The sequence below is a fragment of the Chrysochloris asiatica genome, unplaced genomic scaffold (assembly GCF_000296735.1).
Source record: "Chrysochloris asiatica unplaced genomic scaffold, ChrAsi1.0 scaffold00314, whole genome shotgun sequence".
NCBI classification, from domain to species: domain Eukaryota; kingdom Metazoa; phylum Chordata; class Mammalia; order Afrosoricida; family Chrysochloridae; genus Chrysochloris; species Chrysochloris asiatica.
In genome coordinates, this window is record NW_006408832.1 from 827,645 (window position 1) to 848,518 (window position 20,874).

General features: G+C 55.4%; 1 protein-coding gene and 1 pseudogene across 1 annotated transcript in view; both read left to right on the plus strand.

Moving 5' to 3' along the window:
* Positions 1-6,633, plus strand: part of LOC102835669 — a 74,390-nt pseudogene extending 67,757 nt beyond the window's left edge.
* A 7,085-nt stretch (positions 6,634-13,718) lies between these two features.
* SNED1 (sushi, nidogen and EGF-like domains 1) overlaps positions 13,719-20,874 on the plus strand; it is a 75,851-nt gene continuing 68,695 nt past the window's right edge. Inside the window, exon 1 of the mRNA XM_006875229.1 lies at positions 13,719-13,931. Coding sequence (XP_006875291.1) covers positions 13,719-13,931 — 213 coding nt within the window. The remainder of the gene's footprint in view (positions 13,932-20,874) is intronic.

Here is a 20,874-nt window from a genome sequence, read left to right on the forward strand (position 1 = left end):
CCCAAGTTTTAAGGACCTGAGTTATAAGGACCAGAGTTATAAGGACCCAAGTTTTAAGGACCTGAGTTATAAGGACCAGAGTTATAAGGACCCAACTTTTAAGGACCTGAGTTATAAGGACCCGAGTTTTAAGGACCTGAGTTATAAGGACCCAAGTTTTAAGGACCTGAGCTATAAGGACCTGACTTATAAGGACCCAAGTTTTAAGGACCTGAGTTATAAGGACCCAAGTTTTAAGGACCAGAGTTATAAAGACCCAAGTTTTAAGGACCTGAGTTTTAAGGACTTGAGTTATAAGGACCCAGGTTTGGGGGTGGTGCCTGGCAAGCATGTCTTCATGGCACATTGTGCAGGATGTGGAATGAGATCCTCATGATCACTGTAGTCCAGAGAGCTTTCACTGGCTGATTTTCAGAAGTAGATCTGTAGGTCTTTCTTCCTAGACTACCCTAATCTGGAAGCTAGGATGTTCAACATCATAGCAACATGCAAGCCTCCGCTGACAGATGGGTGGCAGACTGGCGCGTGAGATGCTTTACTGGAACCCCAATGGAAGTGTCTGAGCTATCACTCAGCATCCATACAGGGGAATTCCATGTAAGAGCCTTGTTCTTAACACCCTCACATTTGTGGGGGTAGCTCATGGTCTCTGTGGCACAGTCCCACCCGTCCTGACAAAGCTTGATCCTGACAAGAACCCATGAAGCTGCATGTGCCCAGGCCACCGGTGAGCAAGCTGGGCCTACACTAGTCCAGGGACATGGACTGGAGCCAGGACGTCCCCTGTGCTTACTCTTCCAGGAAGAGAAGAGTTGGAGCCCACCCAAACCCAGGAGAGAAGGGTGGGGTCTGCATTTTTCTGTAGCTACTTTGGCTCCCCAACTAAACCTAACCTCTCACACAGCATCAGGAGGGAGAGCTGCCCTGCCCCAGAAAGGGGCACCTCCAAGGGGCAGGGTGGAGCGTGAATAAGGGCACGCCATTCAATTACCACGGTTCATTTGAATTCCATAAAAGCTGAATCATTACAAGAGGAACAGAATGCCTCACATAATTGGTTTGGGGCCTCTTAAAATTACCATGAAATATTTAAGCCATATTTGAAGGAAATCTCTGCTTTTGTGTTTTTTGGGGGGTTTGTTTTGTTTTATTTTTAATGAGAAAATGTGTACCAGCAGAAAGTGGTCATTTTCAAATTTGCAAGGACAGACTGGTGAGACATGGTGATTTTCGCCACCAGGCTTGTCCTCCCTGCTTTTTCTTCTTAAAAGTAATAAAACGTCTCACAAAAGCAGTGTTTGCAGGGTCGCCCCAGCCCTCCACTCAGCAGTGCAGGATGGCTGTGAGACCCAGGTCCCTCTCTGTAAGACAGGACAGAATAGGTTCTAGCATGTGGTAAACCAGGAATGTGAGTGTGGACACACAGTGTCAATGCCATCGCTGACACTGTGAGTTTGCTGATGAAACAGGCCTTGCCTTATCCCCAGACAAGGAAACCTGAAGGTTTGCCCCTCTGTCCCAGTCTCTCCCTGGTCCCACATCTGACCTCTCCCTCCCTCCTGAAACCACCCCCCCGCCCCCGGCTGCCTTCTCCACCTGTCACCCCTTTCCACTGGGCCTGAGATCACTTCCCTTCTCTGTGCCCTCCTGACCAGCACATCCAACCCACCCATCAGTGCCTCAGGCATGGCTGTGGTCAAGTCCCCTGTGGCAACAACCACTGGGCAGCCCCCCAAGACTGAACCCTGAGCTTCCACCACTGGAAAAGGGACCTTGGATGACCCAGTTGTTCAGACTCATGACCTGTGTCCTCACACTACTCCCCACACTGGTCTGCCTTCAAATGCCGTCCCAAATCATCCTTTTCTTGCCCCACCAGCCTCTCTTGTGTGGACACCTTTGGAAATGGCCCTCCCCTTAGTGGTCAGTAATATTTCAGAGTTCACAGTCAGTGGAAGGAGCTGCCATTTCTCCTAGGAACATAGGTGGTTGTTGTTGAAGTCTGGGGCTAACTCAAAAGATCGTTTTTTGAATGTAGATCACCAGGACTTTCTTTGGCGGTGCCTCTGGGTGAACTTAAGAGTCCTGGTGTAGCGCTGTGGGCTAATGCACAGGACTGCAATGTCGTTTGAACCCAAGGTTGGTGGTTCAAGCTCACCAGCCGCTCCTTGGAAACCCTATACAGGGTCGCTATGAGTCAGAAATGACTCGACAGCATTTAACAACTGAGTAAACTTGACCTTCCAACCTTTTGGCCAGCAACCAAGCACTTAAAACTGTTTGGACCAGTAGGGGCTTCCCTTGGTTACAGTACAGTGCTTGATCGGGTGCCCGACCTGTATCCACCTGCAGGACCAGGTGTGACAGGTGCCCTGAACCACCTTCCTCGTGTCCCCCTCCTCCCCAGGCGCGGCTGGACGAGCTGCATCGATCCCTGGAAGAGAGCAGGATGCACAGCCAGAACCTGGCAGCCACCGGGCGGCAACTAGAGGGGCAGCTAGCGAGCCTGGAGCGCAGGTGCCAGCAAGCGGAGGGCGCCCTGGAGCCTCTACGGCAGGTGGGCAGCCCCGAAATGCAGGTGTGCGGTCACCAGGAGACGGTGAACTGTGTGGGAAGTAAGGTATGGAGGAAGATCCGGAGTCCCCTAGGCTGATAGGAAACTGAGGCCCACGGGAGTAGGGGAGGGCAGGAAGTCAGAGGTTCTAGGGCTCCCCGGCCATCCAGGACGCACCGGAAACCCTATACAGATCGCTGTGAGTCGGAGACGACTGGACGGTCCTTAACAGCAAGAAGTATGCACCCCACCACAGAGGGGCCAACTGTGCTCACCAGCAGCCTGGGGCGCCCCACCGCACCCGGCTGCTCGGTCCCCGCCCACGCGCGCCCCTCTGGCCTAGGTGCTCCAGCAGCGGCAGGGCAGCGAGCTGGAGGCGGCGGCGGCAGAGAAGCGAGCCCTGCGGGAGCAGACGGCCACGCTGCGCTCCGAACGGGCCCGTCTGCAGGGGGAGCTAGCGGCGCTGCGCGCGCGCCTGACGCAGGTATGGTCGGAAGAGGGTGGGGTCCTGGTGGGGGCGTGGCGGCCTAACTCAGAGGGTCCAGAGGAGGGGGAGCAGGAAGGGAAGAGTCCTGGCAGGGGAGGCACGCGAGAGGGTGGACCGGGGTACGCGTTGGAGAGCGCTGGGAAATGACGGTCCAGTGTCGGGGGCGGGGGGCGGTTCAGGGAGGGGGGTCACGGCAAGGCGAGGTCCCTGGGAAGGGCTGGGATTCGGGAGGAGGGTCCCTGAGGAGGGGGAATGGGCGCCCCAGGAAGGGCAGGGCCCTGGCGAGGGATAGGGTTCTGGGGAGGCTTATCCCAAGTCTACTGTGCCTGCCCAGGCATCCAGCTCATGGTCATCCCTGAGCGGAGGCTTTGGGTGCTGTTACCCCTCCTTTGCAGTGCCTGGCAGCCACAGCAAAGTCTCAGCACCCCAATCCCAGTCTGCCCCACCTGCCCTACCTTCAGACTCAGAAGTGGGCAACAAGTGGTGTGGGTCCCTGCAGTGTGGGTGCTCAACAACACCCCCTCCTGGCTCTCCTCCTTACAACAGTCTCTGGGAGAAGTAAGGCTGACTTTGGGGAGGGTGGCTGTGGACCAGGTCAGCCATCCACAGCACCAAGGCTAGAAGAGCGTGTAATTGAGGGTAACATCCACCAGACATTTGTCACCCCAGCAAACCTCCCAGCACAGGTTGGGGTGTAAGGCAGCATCACAGCCCAAAGGGTCGGTCAAAGAGACACATCACAGGGGCAGGGTCTGGATAGCAGCTGACCCTCGGCGTACAGACAGCATGTTGGCGATCCCCAGTAGTGACTGAAGCAGAACTCTGTCCCCAGTCCCCACTTGTGAAACAGATCAAAGGGGAGCCATCTAGACTGAAAGGGGATGGGGCCACAGCATCTTCCTGTGGGACCCAGGTTCACTGGCAGGGAAACTGAGGCCCAAAGGAAGGGGAAGGGAACCTCCAGGAAGTGTCTGCCCTAGTGGTATGTCTCCAAGCAAGCCCCAGTGTCCCACAGGGAGGACACTGGTCACAAGTGCTCATTGACCAGTGGCTTTCCAGGAGACGAGTAGCCAGGACACATGGGCATAGAATTGAGGAGAAGAGAGGCAGGGAGGCCCCTGGTCAGAACAGTTGCTGGAAGCCACGGCCAGCTTGTGGGCCACTAGGACCACTTGCCCTGCCACTTGAGGAAGCGTCCGCCAGGGGTTGCAGGAATGGGGACCCAGGCCTTTCCCTGAAGCGCAGCCCCCTGTGGACACTTCTGTGGGGGCATAGAGCAGCTGCAACCCTGGTGCCCCATGGGTCCCTGGAAGGGGAGGGAGGAGCAGCTAATGCGTTCCAGGAGGTCAGCTGTGAGGGCTGAGAGCCCATAAAGCCTTTATTGGTGTCTCAGGAGGGGACCGATGTGGCCTGTGTTTATTTTGGCTTCCAGCTTCCTCTGGGCTTTTTAGCATGCAGTAACTCCAGGCAGTAACTGGAGTTTTAAAGGAACAGAACTTCCTTTTGCAGGGCATGGAACCCTTTGTTTCTTGGTCCTGAAGAAGGGATTCTTGCATTGTAACACTCCAGTCCTGACCCCCTGCTTGTCCCCACCACCATCCCCATGTAATTCACAGCCATGTGCCTCAGCTCACCTTGCCAGGTGGGGTCCACAGCCAGAGGGGTTGACCTGGGACCCAGCTTATCCCCCCTGCAAACCCCTCCCGCACAATCACCCCAAGATGGCCTGGCTAGAGTAATGGAGGCTTGAGTGGAGGGCAGGGCTCCATTGGTCATCAACTCCGAAGACACCCCAGTGTATCTCTCCTGCCCTGGGCCAGACAGTGGGGCAGGTAGCACAGAGAGAGTCTGCTCGGGCAACTTGCAGCCAGTGAGGATGCACCACTATCTGTGATGTAGATGCTCTCCCCACCCCACCCACTCTCCGGGGATCTGGCTCCCTCCAAGGCTGGTACCCCCACTTCCCCACCCCCAACCCTGCTAGAAGGCCACTGCAGCCTACCCCAAAGCCCACCCTGCTCTCTGCAGACAGAGCGAGAGATGATGAAGAGGGAAGGGGCTGCAGCAAGGCTGGGGGCTGAGAAGGAGCAACTGGACCAGTCACTGAGTGTCCTACATCAGGAGGTGGACGGGGCCCTGCGGCAGAACCAGCAACTGCAGGTCAGTGGAGGGAGGGATCCTGGGGGGGAGGCTCCAGGTGGGCCTGGGTCCCCAGAGGGTGGCCTGGGTGTTTCTGTGCACACATGGAAAGAGTGGGCTAGACCCTGGATGTTGTGTGTGTTGGGTGTACAGATGCAGCCTAGATAGGACCACCAACTCACACTTCCATCCTGGCCCCCCACTTAAGAGGAATGATGGGACAGTCAAGGGAACGGGTCCCCTCTCTGTGGGCAAGAGGTCCTTAGAGCAACACTCTCCCTTCCAACAATGGATAGACTCTGCCCTTTCTCCAGATGGAAAGTCGAAAGGGAGGGTGGACAAGACTTGACAGGTGGGGCCCTGGGGGATGTGAGAGCCGTGAAGGTAGGGTGACCAGCCTGGGCACCAAGCTCCAATGCAGCCAAGACCCAGCATAATGAATGTGCCTAAGGCCAGATCCCTGCACCTGCTCAACCCTTGTCTGAATCGCATCCTCAGCCGTGTCTCACAGCGCACTGTCAGGCACGAGGCACCCCAAAGGTCAGGCTATCTGGAGCCCTCGTGGGTTCTGCACACACTGACCAGGTTCTCGCCCCAGGCCCAGATGGTGGAGTTGGAACGGGCCCACACTCAGAGGCTCCGGGAGCTGGCCACCCAGCACCAACAGGATCTGGCTGCTGAGGTTGAGCGTCTACGTGGGGCCCAGCTGCAGGCGGTACAAGCCCTCCAGTCCCGGGAGCAGACCCACCAGCAACGGGTGAAAGTGCTGGAGCAGCAGGTGGGCAAGGAGCCACGGGGAGGTGGGGGCCTACAGGGGGCTCTGCTTGCCTCTACTTGGAAGCCTCCTGCCATGGTGGGGCCAGACCTCTGGCTGGCAAGGCTGACTGTACTGTGGTCCCTTCTTGGGGCGGAACCTTGGGGGGGGGGGGCATGCAAGCCCCCTCAGCTGATCGTGTGTCTGTGTGTCACTGAGCACTCCGTGTGCCGGGGGAACCCTATCTGAGCATCCATCCTGTCCCCAGGTGGTCAGACTGAAGGAGCAGCTGGTTCGAGAAGAGCAGCGACGTCTCAGGCAGACCTCCCGAGCCCAGAAATGAGCGTGCTGGACCCCGGGGCCTGACCACCGCCCTGACAGGACGAGGCACTGGGGGCCCCAGGCTGCCCGGGACTTGGTACCCCAGGAAGAAACTTGGTTAGGTGCTGTGTCTGGGGGGGACCCTGGCACTGAGATAGCCATGAACCCATCACTTTCTCCCTGAGGAATTCATCCTGAGTTTCCGCCTCGGACTCACTGGCCTGGCCTGGCCCAGGCTGCATTCCATGTGTAAACACAGGGAAACACGTGGACAACATTTCCACCAGCTGGAGCCAAAAACAGAATGTCCTAGAGGGCCGCCACCCGTTCCACGTCCGGACCCTCCTGCTGCTCCAGGAACCCGGGCCATCGCGGTGACAGGTGGCTGGAAGTGACTCCAAGTCAGGTCCCCTGTGACTCATGTCACCAGGGATGTGACAGTGCTGAGTTTGGAGTTGCTGCAGCCCCCTCCTGGCCCACAGACCCTGGGAACATTCCTCAGGGTCCAGCCCTATGGCTCCGTGTGACCCGTGTTAACATTTTGACTGTTCTCCCCAATTCTCAGGGGCCACTGAGTGGATTTTCTCTCCAAATCAATGATTCTGTTTAGAAAGTGGTGCATTTGCAATAGTTGCATGGCCCTGGCTGTTATGAATGTTTTCACTCGAGCCCCTTGAACTCACAGAACCGGCTGTCCACACTCCAGGGCCCTGGGGGGGGGGGGGGGGCGGCAGGAGGGCTGAGAGCTGAGCCCACCCCAGTATAGTCTGTGTCCTCTGATGTGTTACAGCAGCCACGTCTGTCTGTCTCAAGATTGCTCCAGGACTTTACAAAGTGTCTTGAAGGGGCTCAGGAATACAGTTGACAGGAGTTGTAAATGTCAAAAGCAGCAGCTAGAAAAGGGACAAATTGGTTTTATTCTGCCTGCCAACTGTGCCTGGTTATCTGTGGCTGTGTTAAGAAGGATTCTGAAGTCCAGTCCAGACTCAGAGGGACAGAGTGAGTGCCATGACCCATCAGCAAAGGAGTAAAGATGGCATTGATCCCCTGCCCACTAATTAGGACAAGCAAGCCCAGGGCAGGACAGCTGGCTGACTCAATTCTTTCCACACAAAGCGGACTACACACTGCCGCTGAGAAAGTCAGCAGGCGCGAGGGACCGGGCACTTAGTAGGCACTGGAAGATGCTGAGACGTGTCCCCTCTCCCCTGTCTGCCATCTGCTTATGGAGGCCCCCCGGGATGGGGCTAGGGAGACTGAGTCCAGGTTATCACCATGGTAAACCCAGGGTCCTCCAAAGCTCCCACGTCCCCTTGACCTCATGGTGCACTGTAGACCCAGCCCCTGTCCCCAGGGCACACACACCTCTGGGACTCACGCGTCCACACAGGGGAGGGCTGAGTACACATGTGTGGACGGCATCTCAGGGTCAAAATGAAAGTCCCCCAAATTCCTGGTGCTCACTGGGGGTGTTTGGAGTGATCTGTGCTTTAATAAATAGATCAGCTTAGGAGACGCGTTGTTTACTTATTCAATATCAGATTGTAAACTTAGAAATAGTTTTTTTGTTGTTTTTTGTATTAGACATAAATTGGTATTTCTTAAACACACCCAATGACAAGTATGTGGGCCTCTGCGTTGAGTCCAGCCAGAGGAGGGGAATCTGGTTCTCACGTAAACCTCCGGAGGCACTAGTTTCAGGGTGAGGAGGGGAGGGGTCTCACAGAGGCAATGCTTCTTGACCAAGGGGAGAGGGGTCCCAGCCTTGTCCGCTCCTCACTCCCCTCCCCCCACAAGGCTGGCCACCCACCCTTCCTGACTCCAATCATCCAGCCCACCCTCAGAGGGTGTGAAGTCCAAAAAGGACCCCCTGAGGAGACCATAGGATGGGGGTGGGGCCAGTCCAGTGTGCAGGGAGCAGGGGGTGGGGGCTATGCAACCTAGCCCACCAGGGGGCTGATGAGCACCTTAGACCACCACCCAGCCACCCACTCAGGACCCTTGAGAGGCCTGGGACAGAGGCAACATCCCTAAAAGTACCTGTGGCCTGGGGGTGATGTGTAGGATCAGCAGTGGACTACTAAACATAAGGTCATCAGTTCAAACCCACCAACTGCTTCTCGGAAACCCTATACAAGGTGGCTGTGAGTTAGAACCAACTCAACAGCGCTAACAACAACGTGTGGCCCTGGGGACTGTGGCTGAGAAATTTAGGGTAGAGTAGAGATGTCAGGGTACCCACCCAGCCTCGAACCAGGAAGCTCTGAACAGAACCTGGGACTCAGATCTGAGGCCCCACACTCGCTCACCCTTCTGTTTCAGGGGACACTAGGCTCGTGGGGAATCAAAGGGTGGTACCACTAGGAAAGCGTTGGAGAAAAGGGCTTCCCAGAAGGAAGGAAGGCCCAGGTAGGAGGGTAGAGGGGCCACCAGCTGGGCAGGCAGGGGCTGGACAGACCCAGGAGGCCAACTAGAAGGAGGATGCACTGCCCCGCTGGACAGCCGTCATCCTTTTCAGTCATTACAGATGGGCTGGATCACCTGACCTCAGGTGTCTCTTCCACTGCACACACAGGCCGGTGGAGGGTGGGCGCTTTCATTCTCTAGTGCAGCTACCACAGAAATGGCGTAGTGAGTGGCTTTGACAGAAACACACTCTCTCTCGTCTGATGTCCAGGTACCAGCTCTGGGGGAAGGTTCTCTGTTGGCTCCCAGGAGAAGGGCCTTGCCTCCCATCAGCACCTCCATGAGCCTCGGCATCTTTCTGTCTCTGGGTCTAGGAGGTCCTCTCAGCTCCTCTTTCTTCATGCTAGTTAGTCTCTTCACTTGCTTCTTCACTTGCTCTTTGAAGAGGTTTTGTACCCTGCCTTCTCAACATCATTGTTGCTAAGTGCTAATCTGGTTCCAACTCATAGTGACCCTGTATAGGGTTTCCGAGACCTTAAATCTTCGCAGGAGCAGAAAGCCTCATCTTTCTCCTGAGGAGCAGCTGGTGGGCTCCAACGATGGATCTTGTAGTTCCCAGTCGAGTGTTTATGGCATGAGACCATGACGCTCCCCATTCACATCACAGAGGTGAACGCTGACAAGACATCTAACCACAGGGTGGAGGAAAATGACATCACACTGCGATTCACAGCCCAGCCAAGTTGACACACATTTTAGGGGGGGCCAGTTCAATCATGATTGGGGGGTATACTACACGCGACTTGGGATGGACCTTTTCTATTGGACGCTGTCACTTCAGAATGCTCCCATGTCACTAAAATGCAGCAATAGTGAAGCTCACCCAAGCCTTCCAGCTTCCTCAGTGACTCTCAATAGAGAGTCCTGCGGCCAGGGTGTGGGATGGAAGCCAGCAGGGCTTCCTCCCCTGAGGGTTGGGGGCAAGCCACAGCCCACCTGCTGCCTGGACTCAAAGTGCTCCCAATGTTGCTTCTTTCCACACAAAACAAAAGCCAGCAGCCTGGGAGGTGAGAGCTCAGCGCTCCATCTCCACCATTCCCCACCCAGACTCTGCCTCTCCCTCTCTGCCTGACTCTGGCAGCTGTAATTGAATATCAAGGTGAGGTGGGTAGGAGAGATGGGAACCAGCTCACAGTGTAAGGATGGAGCAGGAGCCTGGCCGCCAGCCCTCCTCTGACCCTGACCTTGGCCAGCCCTGCCAGCATTCCCAGGTCCCCAAACCCGAGAAGGTGAGGTTTTCCCCCAGACTGTCTACACTGTAGGGGGGTCTATTCTTCACCAGCCACATTTGGGGGTGGGGGATGAAAGAGAAAGCTGGGGGTGCAGCCAGTCCATCCTCGGCCTGAGAAACCCTGGATGTGAACTTGGGCCATCCTGTGGGGGACCAGCAGGCCAGCTCCACAGCCAGGTGTGCAGGGGGAGGGCTGGCCCCAAGTTGGCGTCCTGAGGTTACCCCCGGAGACCCCATACCTAAATTGCACACACAGACTCAGGTCCTAAATTAAAATGTCGCAGGCCTGGTGGGAGGCTCAGGTTTCCTGCCGGGAGCAGAGCCTCCTTGATAAAACGATCTTGGGTTTGATAAATGTGGACGTTCTGTGGTGGAGACAAAGGCGTCCTTGAGTCCAGAGGAACCTGAACAGTAGAGTGCTGAAAAGTATTTCCTGATCATATTTTTAGCACCTGAAAAAAATATATATGTTTTTTCTCCTTTTCTGCCTGTGGAGTTTTTGTTTTGTTTCTTTTTTTTTTTTTTCTTGGTAAATGCAATGCAATGCCCAGAACATTAATGTCGAAGTTAACCCCCAGTCTCCCAGCCCAGCTGAAAACCAGCTACAGGACTAGGGCCATGCCGGCCAGCCAGGCGTGGACGCAAGGTTGTGGCCTCACTAGGGGCTTGAGACCTGAGGGTCTTAGCTGCTACTGCCCACCCAGGTCAGGAGCCCGGATCTCTGGGCTGGGGCAGGATGGGGTGTCTGCAAAGCTTCCTGGTAATGCCACTGCACAGTCTGCCCATGGCTCATTCGCTCAGTGCTTCTATTGAGCACCACTATGTGCCCGGTGCCATGCTGGCAGCACAGGTTCTGAAAGGTTGCAAGGTGGGCAGCCCCTTAACCAGCCTCAGGTTCCCTGAGACTTGGGGTCAGGAGGGCTGTGCACAGCTGGGCAATACGTGGGAAGTCGGCATGGGGGGGGGCAGGGGGCTCTGAATGCAGAGCGGGGTGTGCCAGGGGGGATAGGGCAGGGAGGAGGGCAGGTGTGTGAACATGTGTGTATGTGTAGGTGTGTGAACATGTGTGTGTATGTGTAGGTGTGAACATGTATGTGTGTAGGTGTATGAACATGTGTGTGTGACTGTGTGTAGGTGTGTGAACATGTGTGTGTAGGTGTAGGTGTGTGAACATGTGTGTGCGACTGTGTGTTAGTGTGTGTATGTGTAGGTTATGAACATGTGTGTGTGTATGTTTAGGTGTGTGAACATGTATGTGGGACTGTGTGTTCGTGTGTGTAGGTGTGTGAACATGTGTGTAGGTGTATGGACATGTATGTGTGACTGTGTGGGGGTGTGTGAACATGTGTGTGCGACTTGTGTGTGTGCAGGTGTGTGAACATGTATGTGTGACTGTGTGTTGGTGTATGTGTAGGTGTGTGGACATGTGTGTGGGTGTGAACATGTGTGTGCAACTGTGTTAGTGTTGTGTAGGTGTGTGAACATGTGTGTAGGTGTGTGAACATGTGTGTGCGACTGTGTGTTTGTGTGTGTGTAGGTGTGTGAACATGTGTGTGTGACTGTGTGTTAGTGTGTGTGTGTAGGTGTAGGTGTGTGAACATGTGGGAATGTGTGTGTGTGTCTGCATGTGTGTGTGGCTGTGAGTGGATGAGTGCCTGTGTCTGTGTAAGTGTGCACATGTGTGTGATGGATGTGAGTGTGTACACATGTTAGTGAGAATATGTGTGAACAAGTCTGTAGCTGTGTGAGCATGTGTGAGTGAGTGTGCAGTCTGGGTGGGCACGTATAAGTGAATGCAAGAAGGTGAGTGTGGCTAAATGTGAACATATGTGTGTGTGACTGTGTGTTAGTGTGTGTGTATGTGTAGGTGTGTGAGCGTGTCTGCCTGTATGAACGTGTGTGTGACTGTGTGTGTGTAGGTGTGGCTGAGTGTATGAACTTGTGTTTGTGAGAGAGTGTATATGTGTGGGCGTGTGAAGTGTGTGAAATTCCTCCCTGGCAGGCTCCTGCTGAGAACCACTGTGAACTTGGGCTCGGTCCCAGCCCTGAAGATTAGCTGTCACTTCTAAGTCTTCCCACAGAACACCTTTCTCATGGGTCATTTCTTGGACCTATGGCTGTCCTGTAGCTCTGGAGTCTGGACACCAAGAGGCTGGGGTTCCAGGCTGTGACATGAGGCAGAGCCCTTCACCATCGGTGCCTCCGTTAAATCCTCTTCCAAGCAGGTCCTTTACACGAAGAGGCAAGTGAGGTTGCTGTTAACTACTCTCAAGTTGGTGCCCACTCACAGCAACTGTATATGAGGTTTCCAAGAAGCAGCTGGTGACTTTGATCCGCTGACCTTGTGCTTAGCAGTCTAGTACTTATCCTACAGCGCCACACCAGGACTCAAGTGAGGTGGCCAGGGAGTAAGATTTAAGGAGGCACTCACTGGCTTTCAGGACATGCTAGTGCAGGGTCCGCTGAGAACACCGACATCCTTAAATGCTCTGCCTTGTTGGCCTCGCCCAGGTCCTGGCCTGCCACCAAGCCAAGCCGGAACTGGGAATCACTGGGGGGTGAAAATGCCAAGCGCAGCCTCCGTGTGAGCCTGTGACTTCCAGTCACACACTCACTCTCGCACACTGCTTCTTGAAAATAAGTTAGAGTTGCTTGCTCTGATAGCAAAACAGCACATGGGTAGCTGAAGACATTTTAGAAAATGCAGAAAAACATAAAGAACTTTCCGGAATGCCAAGCCGCCACGACTATTGCTCAGTGCTAGAAGTTCTGTTTATTCCTCCCTGTGTGTCTGACTGTCTCTGAGGGGTACACGCTTTTCTTTGTGGGGCACAGACTTGGTCTGCAATCAGGCTGCTGGAGCAGAGAAAAAGGGGACCGAGGCTCCAAGAGCCCAGGTCCTGCGTTGGATGTGGGAACACAGAGGTGGACCACCGCAGCTCCTTGGAGGCGGGTCAGACACTCAGCTTAATGTCCCGAGTGAAGGGATCAAGGGCCTGGGATGCCCATGGGACAGGGACACAGAATCTAATGTGTGCTCCCTCTGTAGGGACCTGTCCATGAAGAGTCGTTCTCCCCAGGGCCTGCCCCCCAGGAAGCCTCCTGGTGTGTCTCCTGAGGGCCTCGAGCTTGTGGTCAGCAAGAAGGACATCCCACCACCACCAGGCCAGGCCAGGGCAGCCTCACCACAAACAATCAAGTTGGAGAGGAGATTGCTAGTGGTGTTGGAAGTCTCTGGACTCAGAGCTGGGGTGGGGTGGGAGGTTGTATGGGGACGAGTGGGCCACACACTGGCGGGCTTAGCAGGGACCAAAGAGGCCGCTCAGAAAGGCTGACCCCCAACATCCCAACAGGTCTCAGAAAAACGGATCTATCCAGATGGCTCCTAGGACGGAGGTACTGGGGTGAGGACCCTCCCATCCCGCGGAACTGAAGCGTGGCCCCGCCCATCAGGAGCCTGACGCTTTAAGGCCTCTATTAGCATAACTCCGCCCCGCCCGCCGGTCGGGTATTTAAGTCGCGGCCCAGGGGAGGCCTGGGCGACCGCGCTCAGTCTGCGCTTTTCTCCGTACGGCGGCTCAGCGTGCGACCGAGCGGGCCGGGGCGCTAGCCCACCGACGGCCGGCCCAGGGCCCGATCCTGGTCCTGCGCTTCCCGCGGCGCGCCTATCCTGTGTCGACGGATCACGAACTCGACCCCGCGCCCCGCTGTGCTCCCGCTGTCCCCACTGTCCCCTCTGTCCCTACTGTCCCTCCTTCCCTCGGCGATGCGGTGCGGCGCCGCCTGGATGCTGCTCGTGGCCGCGGCCCTGGGGTTCGGGGCGCGCGAGGCCCGCGGCGCAGTGACGCTAGCTGACTTCTATCCGTTCGGCGCGGAGCGCGGCGACGCCGTCACCCCCAAGCAGGACGACGGCGGTTCGGGGTTGCGGCCGCTCTCGGAGCCCTTCCCATTCTTCGGCGCCGAGCACTCCGGCCTCTACGTGAGTACTGAGCCCCGCGGGGTGGGCGCTGCCGCCGCCGCCGCCGCCAGCAACTTGGCACCCGGCGGCCAGAGGTGGAATGAGGACAGCGCTTCCTCCTTCGCGCGCCAGGGCGGACAGCGGCCCGCGGGAGAGGCGCGGAGTGGGGCGCGCAGCGCTGAGCAAGCGCGCGCCCCTGCCGCTGCCCGAAGAGCCTGGGGGGCTTGGGCAGCATCTGCTTCACACATCTGTCGCCGGCTGGTCCCAGGCGCAGAGGGAACCTGGCCTTGTCTGGATGCTTTTTCAGACAGTGTGGTTGTGGGCGCACGCTTCCTAGGACCTCGATTTCCCCAGCAGGGTCTCTCGGCCCTTTCTGTCCTTCACCGGGACCCTGCCCAGTGGCCGACGGCCCCGCCCCTGCTGACTCCTGAATGCCTGCCCAGGTTCTCAGTCCTCTGTTCCTCGGTCAATCTCAGCTGGGCAAGGTGGCTCTGGGGTCACCATGGAGGGGTCCAGTAGGCCGACCTTCACTGGCCCAGGTGGTCTACCTCACCACCACCCCCTTATCTGAGTCTGGGGCCACCTCCTGGGATTCAGACCCTCCAAACACAGTTCCCAGAAAAGGACTTTGAGACCAGGGCCTCCTGGGCTGAGGACAGCCTGCTTGAAGGATGAGGACCATTGGTGCTCCTGCCCCCCTAGCTCCCAGTGTGGGCTCGTGGGCAGTCCTTCCTGGGCCTCTGAGGAAATGAAACTTTGTACAGGTGCCCAGGGGTTCCCTGAGCTATGGCCAGAAGGTATGCTTTCTGTCCAACACCATCAGCCCAGTTACGACTGCCATCTTCAATAGCAGCAGCAAGCCATCAACTCCACCATCACCTTCACTATCACCACCGCCACCTCCACCACCAACTCCACCATTAGCTTACTATTAACACCACCACCATCACCACCTCCACCACCAACCCAACCCCACCATTAGCAGCTTTGCTGTGCTGTCTACACGTCCACCTTCTACCCTGCCATCACCACTGTCACCTCCACGTCAATCTGCCATCAGCACTGCCACCACGACCAAGAACTTGGCCATCATCATCACTCCACCATCAGCACCATCTCCATTACCATCCATCAGCCTTCCCTCCACAGTTCACAACACCATCAGCATCATCCCCACCTTCTTCAGCACCATCTCCATCACCATCCATCATCCTCCCTCCACAGTTCACAGCATCATCCCTTCTCCCCCACAGCCTGGCTGCTGCGTGTCCCCCAGGCCTGTTCAGGAAGGCCTCCTCACCTCAGTGACAAGATGGTGCAAAGAGAAGGGGCAATCGTTCTCTCTTTATGTAGACATAACCCTACTTAATGTCCTCCGGACCAGAACTTGCACAGAGGGGCCGGCCGGGCTTCTGCAAGTTTTGGACAAGTGGGCCCAAGTTCTGTTTATGGTCTGTTTGAACCAGAAAAGGCACATATGTCTTGGGCATGGGAAAAATCTAATTGCCACTGTCCTAACAGAACTCTGTATCAAAATGTTCATAAGCATTTGGTCCAGGCTCAGCTTTCCCACTTAAAGTCACAGTTGAAATATCGAAGCGGTTGACCCTCTTAATAGCCTTGCCACAACTGGAAGAGAAGGCCCTAATGTAGAAAAATCTGCTAGCGCAACATAGATTTCCACAAGAGCTTTTCCCGAAACAAAGATGCTATTTGAGTGGCGCTTGTCTGTGTGGACCCAGTCCAGCCCTCCTCACCTCTGTTTGCTCAGAGGAAAGAAAATGAAATTCTTGAGCGAGCCAGGCCAGGACAGTGTGCCTGGACAGTCCCAGTCACGCGGACACTGTGGTCAGGAAGAGGTGGAGGGTCAGGAGACAGTTGTAACTGAGGTAGACAGTTGAATTCAAAGCTGAATGTAGATGGGCCAAGCCAGTGGACGTGACTTGGGTGTCGTGTGAGATTTGGGGGACTGCTGTGACCACATGCTGGGTGACTTGGGACAACAGACATTTATTACCACAGATCTAGAGTCCGGGGCATGCACTTCTGACCTCAGCTTGGTGGCTCATTTGTGTCCTTGTTTAGTGTCTTCCTCCTGCACAGGACCAGGGACTGTTGTCTGTACTCACGAGAGCTTTTGAAGTAGGACGGTGGCTGTGCTCTGTCCTTCTTCTTGTTTACAATCCTGACCAGGGGACAAGACGTGGGCATCTGCAGTCACTGACTTAAGAGGATTGGTCTGCGATTGCAGTGAGGGTTCTGGCCAGGGGCCGGGGGACTGCCACCGCCACGTCCAGGAACTTCAGGTAGCATGACCCAGTCTCAGCCCGGACCGGCATGCACCACAGTGCACACACACTGCCGTAACCCAGCGGTATGGAGGGCTCCCCAGAAGGACAGTCCATGCAAGCACAGCACAGCCCACCCTGCAGGTGGGTCTGCTTAAAAGGGCTGCTCCCCCAGGAGATAGGTCAGGCAGGTAATATGACAGACAGGTAACCAGGTCACATTCAGCTTGATGTCAGGAGGCATGAGAGCCCATGAAGCCACATACCGGAGCAACAGTTTATGAAGGTGACAGGAAGCAGTGGCTTGTTACTATACTACCCATCTGTGTCCCAAGACCACTGGAACCAACGTCAGCAAGCTCTTTCTTGACTAAGTGAACTTGAATCTGCTTAGAGGACTGCCCTACATGAGAAAGGTGGGGGAAACGGAGCTGTGTATGGAGGGATAAGGAGCTCTGGTAGTATTGTGGTTACGAATCGGGCTGCAAACCGCAAGGTCAGCAGTTAGAAACTACCAGCTGCTCCGCAGGAGAAAGATGAGGAGGCTTTCTGCTCCCTTAAAGATTTACAGCCTCAGAAACCCTGTTCAGGGTCGCTGTGGGTCAGAACCGACTCAACAGCACTTAACAACAACATGGAGAGATAGGCCTAAGGTGACGATGGTCTCAACTAGGGGCAGGAAATCAGGAGAAACAGACCTGTATCTCCTCCCCCAGGTAGGTCCTGGAGAGAGGATGTGTGATGTGTGTAGGCATGGGAGTAACATGGATGAAAGCTCAGCTCAGCTCAGGCAGTAAGAGACTGACTTTGCCTCTAGCTTCCCATGAAATGGTCATCAAAATCCTCATTGCACCCTAGGATGGTGGCTTTGAGGCTCTTTTGGTAAAAATACAAAAAAGTATGACATGCAGCTTCTTTATCATCCAATCTGCTAATCTCTTTGTTTGGGCTAGAGATTGAGACCAACATTTACATGTAGTGTGATTATCAGGACGGTTGAGTTTAAATCTATCCACTTCCAGATTATTTTCTATTTGTTCTCTATATTTCCTTATTATTTTATCTTATTTCCACTATTGAGCTCTGGGGGTAGGGTGGGGGGTTGTCGTGGAGTCGGTTCTGACCCATAGTGACCCTGTGCAGGGTTTCTGAGGCTGTAAATCTTCACGGGAGCAGAATGCCTCATCTTTCTCCCACAGAACAGCTGGTAGATTCGAACTGCTGACTGTGAGATTCACAGCCCAATTCATAACTTATTGAGCTCTGGTAGCATAGTGGATTACAAACTGAGCTGCTAACCACAAGGTCAGAAGTTCAAATCTACCAGCCGCTCCCTGGGAGAAAAATGAGGCTTTCTGCTCCCATCACTGATTATTAGCGATGTTTGATTTAGTGATTTTTCTAGGTTTATAATGCATTTTTAATTTATAGACTCTGTTCAAATAATCTTGTTTTTGTCTAGCTGGCCCTAACCTAGTGACCCATGTCCAACAGATCAGCACACTGCTCAATCCTCAGAATTGCTGAAGACACTGTGTCAGTGCGTCCCTTAAGGGTTTTCTCTTTTGACAGACCCTCTACTCTACGAAGCATGATGTCAGGGACTGTTCTATCTTGATAACATGTCCAACATATGAAAGACAAAGCGTCACAATCCCCACTTCTAAAGAGCATTCTAGCTGTACTTCCTCCAAGATAGGTTTGTGTGTTCTTCTGTGACAGTGTGTGGTATATTCAATAGTCTTCTTCAAAATCATAATTCAAAGACATAAATTCCTCTCCAGTCTTCCTTATTTAATGTCCAGCGTCTGGAACCCAGGCTCAACTCTTTGGGCCTCCAGACTACTAAGAATGGAAGTGAGACAGTGTCCAGCACAGATCCTGACCCCAGGCCGGCCTCACAGTGAGACAGCCAGGACCACACTCTGAGCTTGTCCAGGGTCCATCTGAGGCCCCAAAGTCATCCCACACAGTCTCCTCCCAGTGGGGCAGCCAGGACCACACACTGAGCATGTCCAGGGTCCATCTGCGATCCCAAAGCTATCACACACATCCTTCAGCCAACATTTCCTGCCACCTGCTCTGGGTGGAGGCTGATCCTGGGTGTGAGGGATGGGGACAGCCACAGGCATGAGACTGGGGGTTCGTGCAGGGTTGCTAGGTGTGCAGGGTGAGGGGGCCAGGTGTGAGAGACACCCAGGTGGGTGCCTCAGAGATGACGTCAGGCTGCAGAGTGCTCTGTCTAAGGGTGTGAGGCACTGGCGCTGAGGGAGGGGATGAAGGGTCTGAGGTGGACCCTCGAGGGAGTTAGGTTCTGACCATACTGAGCAAGGGACTGGAAGGCACTTGGCTAAGGTTTGTGTGCTGGGGGAGGGAGCAAGAGGCAAGGAAAGGAGCTGATGGGGAGAAGGGGACGGAGACCCAGGATGGAGAAACAAACAAGGAAGCGCAACCAGGAGGGTTGGGCCTGGCAAAGAAGAGGGAGTTGGTCCTACAACACCAGGGGGCTGTCTTCCCACCTCCTGGAATGCTTCCCTCACCCCCTCCTCAAGTTCAGCTCAGTCAGCTCTTCTCCAAGATGTCACCTGGCTCCCTGGGCAGCAGCCCGTCCCCCACCAAGGCAGCACTGCCCTGGCCCACTCCCAGGGGACAATTGAGCACCTTGTGCTACCTGAGGCCACCCGTGCAGCCTGACAACTGAGCTAGCCCTCTGCCCTGCTGCCCACCCACTGCCCCAGCTGGACACCCAGCTGTGGTTGGGGTGAGGAGACGGGAAATTACCCAGGACGGCCAGGAAGTGACTGCCTTGCCCATGTTTTATGTACGAACCCTCTAGTCAAATGCCTCTGGGGTTTACTGTTTGACTTAGGCCTCTGCCCACCGGAGCTGAGGTTGAAGGAGGAGGGACGAGGGCCCTGGCTCCCCCACACACACTCCCACCCCACGGTGGCCCCAGCTCCTGGACTGGGAGGAGTCTGACCTTGTCGCACATCTGTCCTGGAAGTCCTCTCCTCCAGGCTCTGGGACACTTCCACTCCTTCCTGCTGTGACAGGCGCGGAAATGCCACCCTCGGGGCCTCTTGAAATTCTGCCTGAGCCAGCTGTGGCCTTCCCTCAGTGGCCTCAGGGAAGGCCCTGCCCACTGACCACAGGGTCCCCTGCCCGGTCACATGCCCCCACCGCAGAAGCAAGCAGTCTTCTCCTTGCCCAAGACCCTTTGGTCCTCTGTCACTGTGGGTTCCTGCCAGTAGGCCTCTCAGCCTCCCCAGGATGCAGCTGGGCAGCTGATCAAAGACCCCTCACTGCTTGGAGGGGCGCCCATGGCTTCCCCAGCTGCACCCTCAGGCCCTAGGCCTGGGCCACTAAAAGGTCTCATGCCAGCAGGTTGCATCCCTGGAGATCACTTTCCCAGCACTTGTGTGGTACAGAAGGGGCTAATGTCCCCGTTCATGCCCACATGCTGGCCAGGCTCCCAATGGGAACAGCCTTGCTCTCTCTCCTTGTTCCTGCATCTGGATGGTGCATTTTATCAAGACCTAGTATGGTGGTTCTAGCTCACCAGCTGCTCTTTGGAAACCCTATACAGGGTCGCTATGGGTCAGAACCAACTCGACGGCACTTAACAACAACCAGCATGAGTCCTGCCTGCAGTGACCGACACAGGAGTCCTGGTGTGGTGCTCTGGGTTAATGCAGAGGACAACAAAGTTGATTGGAGCTGCAAGGTCGGGGATTCAAGCCTCTCCTCGGAAACCAATACAGGTTTGCTATGGGTCAGAACAGACTCTCCAGCACTGAGGTTCAAACTCACCAGCTGCTCCTCGGGCCTTATATAGGGTCACTATTGACTCAACGGCACTCAACAACACCAGTGTGCCTCTGTGGTAGTGTCCTCGCCTTCAAGGCTGGAGGCCTGGTTCAATTACTGCTGGTGTACCTCATGGGCAACCGCTGCCCATCTGTCAGTGGAGACTTGGGTACTGAACAGTTTTAGTGGCACTTCCAGGTGAACTGGGAAGAATGGACGAGGTCTCGAGGAGATGTCAAAAGTCTGTGGAAGAATTCCGTTATCCCTTCCATTTGTCCACCAGCTATTTGAAGCCCCTTCATACATTTGAAAATCTGCCAATGAAAGCCCTATGGACCCCAGCGATCTGATCCACAGTTGAGTATAGGGACGAAGGTCCAGGCGGTGTTTCGTTTCATTTTGCCCGGGCCACCTGCCAGCAGCTCACAACAATATTGTGAGTTAAAAACACAATCATAAACTTGCCATTTACAGGATATACTGTGTGCCAGGTCCTGAAGGGAAGGGCCCACCACAGCTGTGGAAGGACTGCCCTGATGACTCCCTGTCATGGGTCAGCTGCCCTCAGCACCCTCTCCGCCAGCCTAGCCTCGTCAGGAGGAGAGAAGTTCCAAGATGCTGCTGCCTGGGAGGTGAGGAACGCAGCAAGCTCCTTCCTTCACCACCCCACTGAGCCAGCTAGTTCTGTTCCTTCCTGGACACAACGGGAAAGCTGGGACATGAGAGCAGTGGGCCGGCCCTAGGTCTCTGCCCACAGGCACCTGAGCTCGGAACACTTACCTTCAACGGCAGGAAGGACAGTGATGTAGGAAGAGAGTTTCCCGAGCACATCCAGAAAGGGTCTGCAAGGGAGTTCCCTGGCTGTGCCA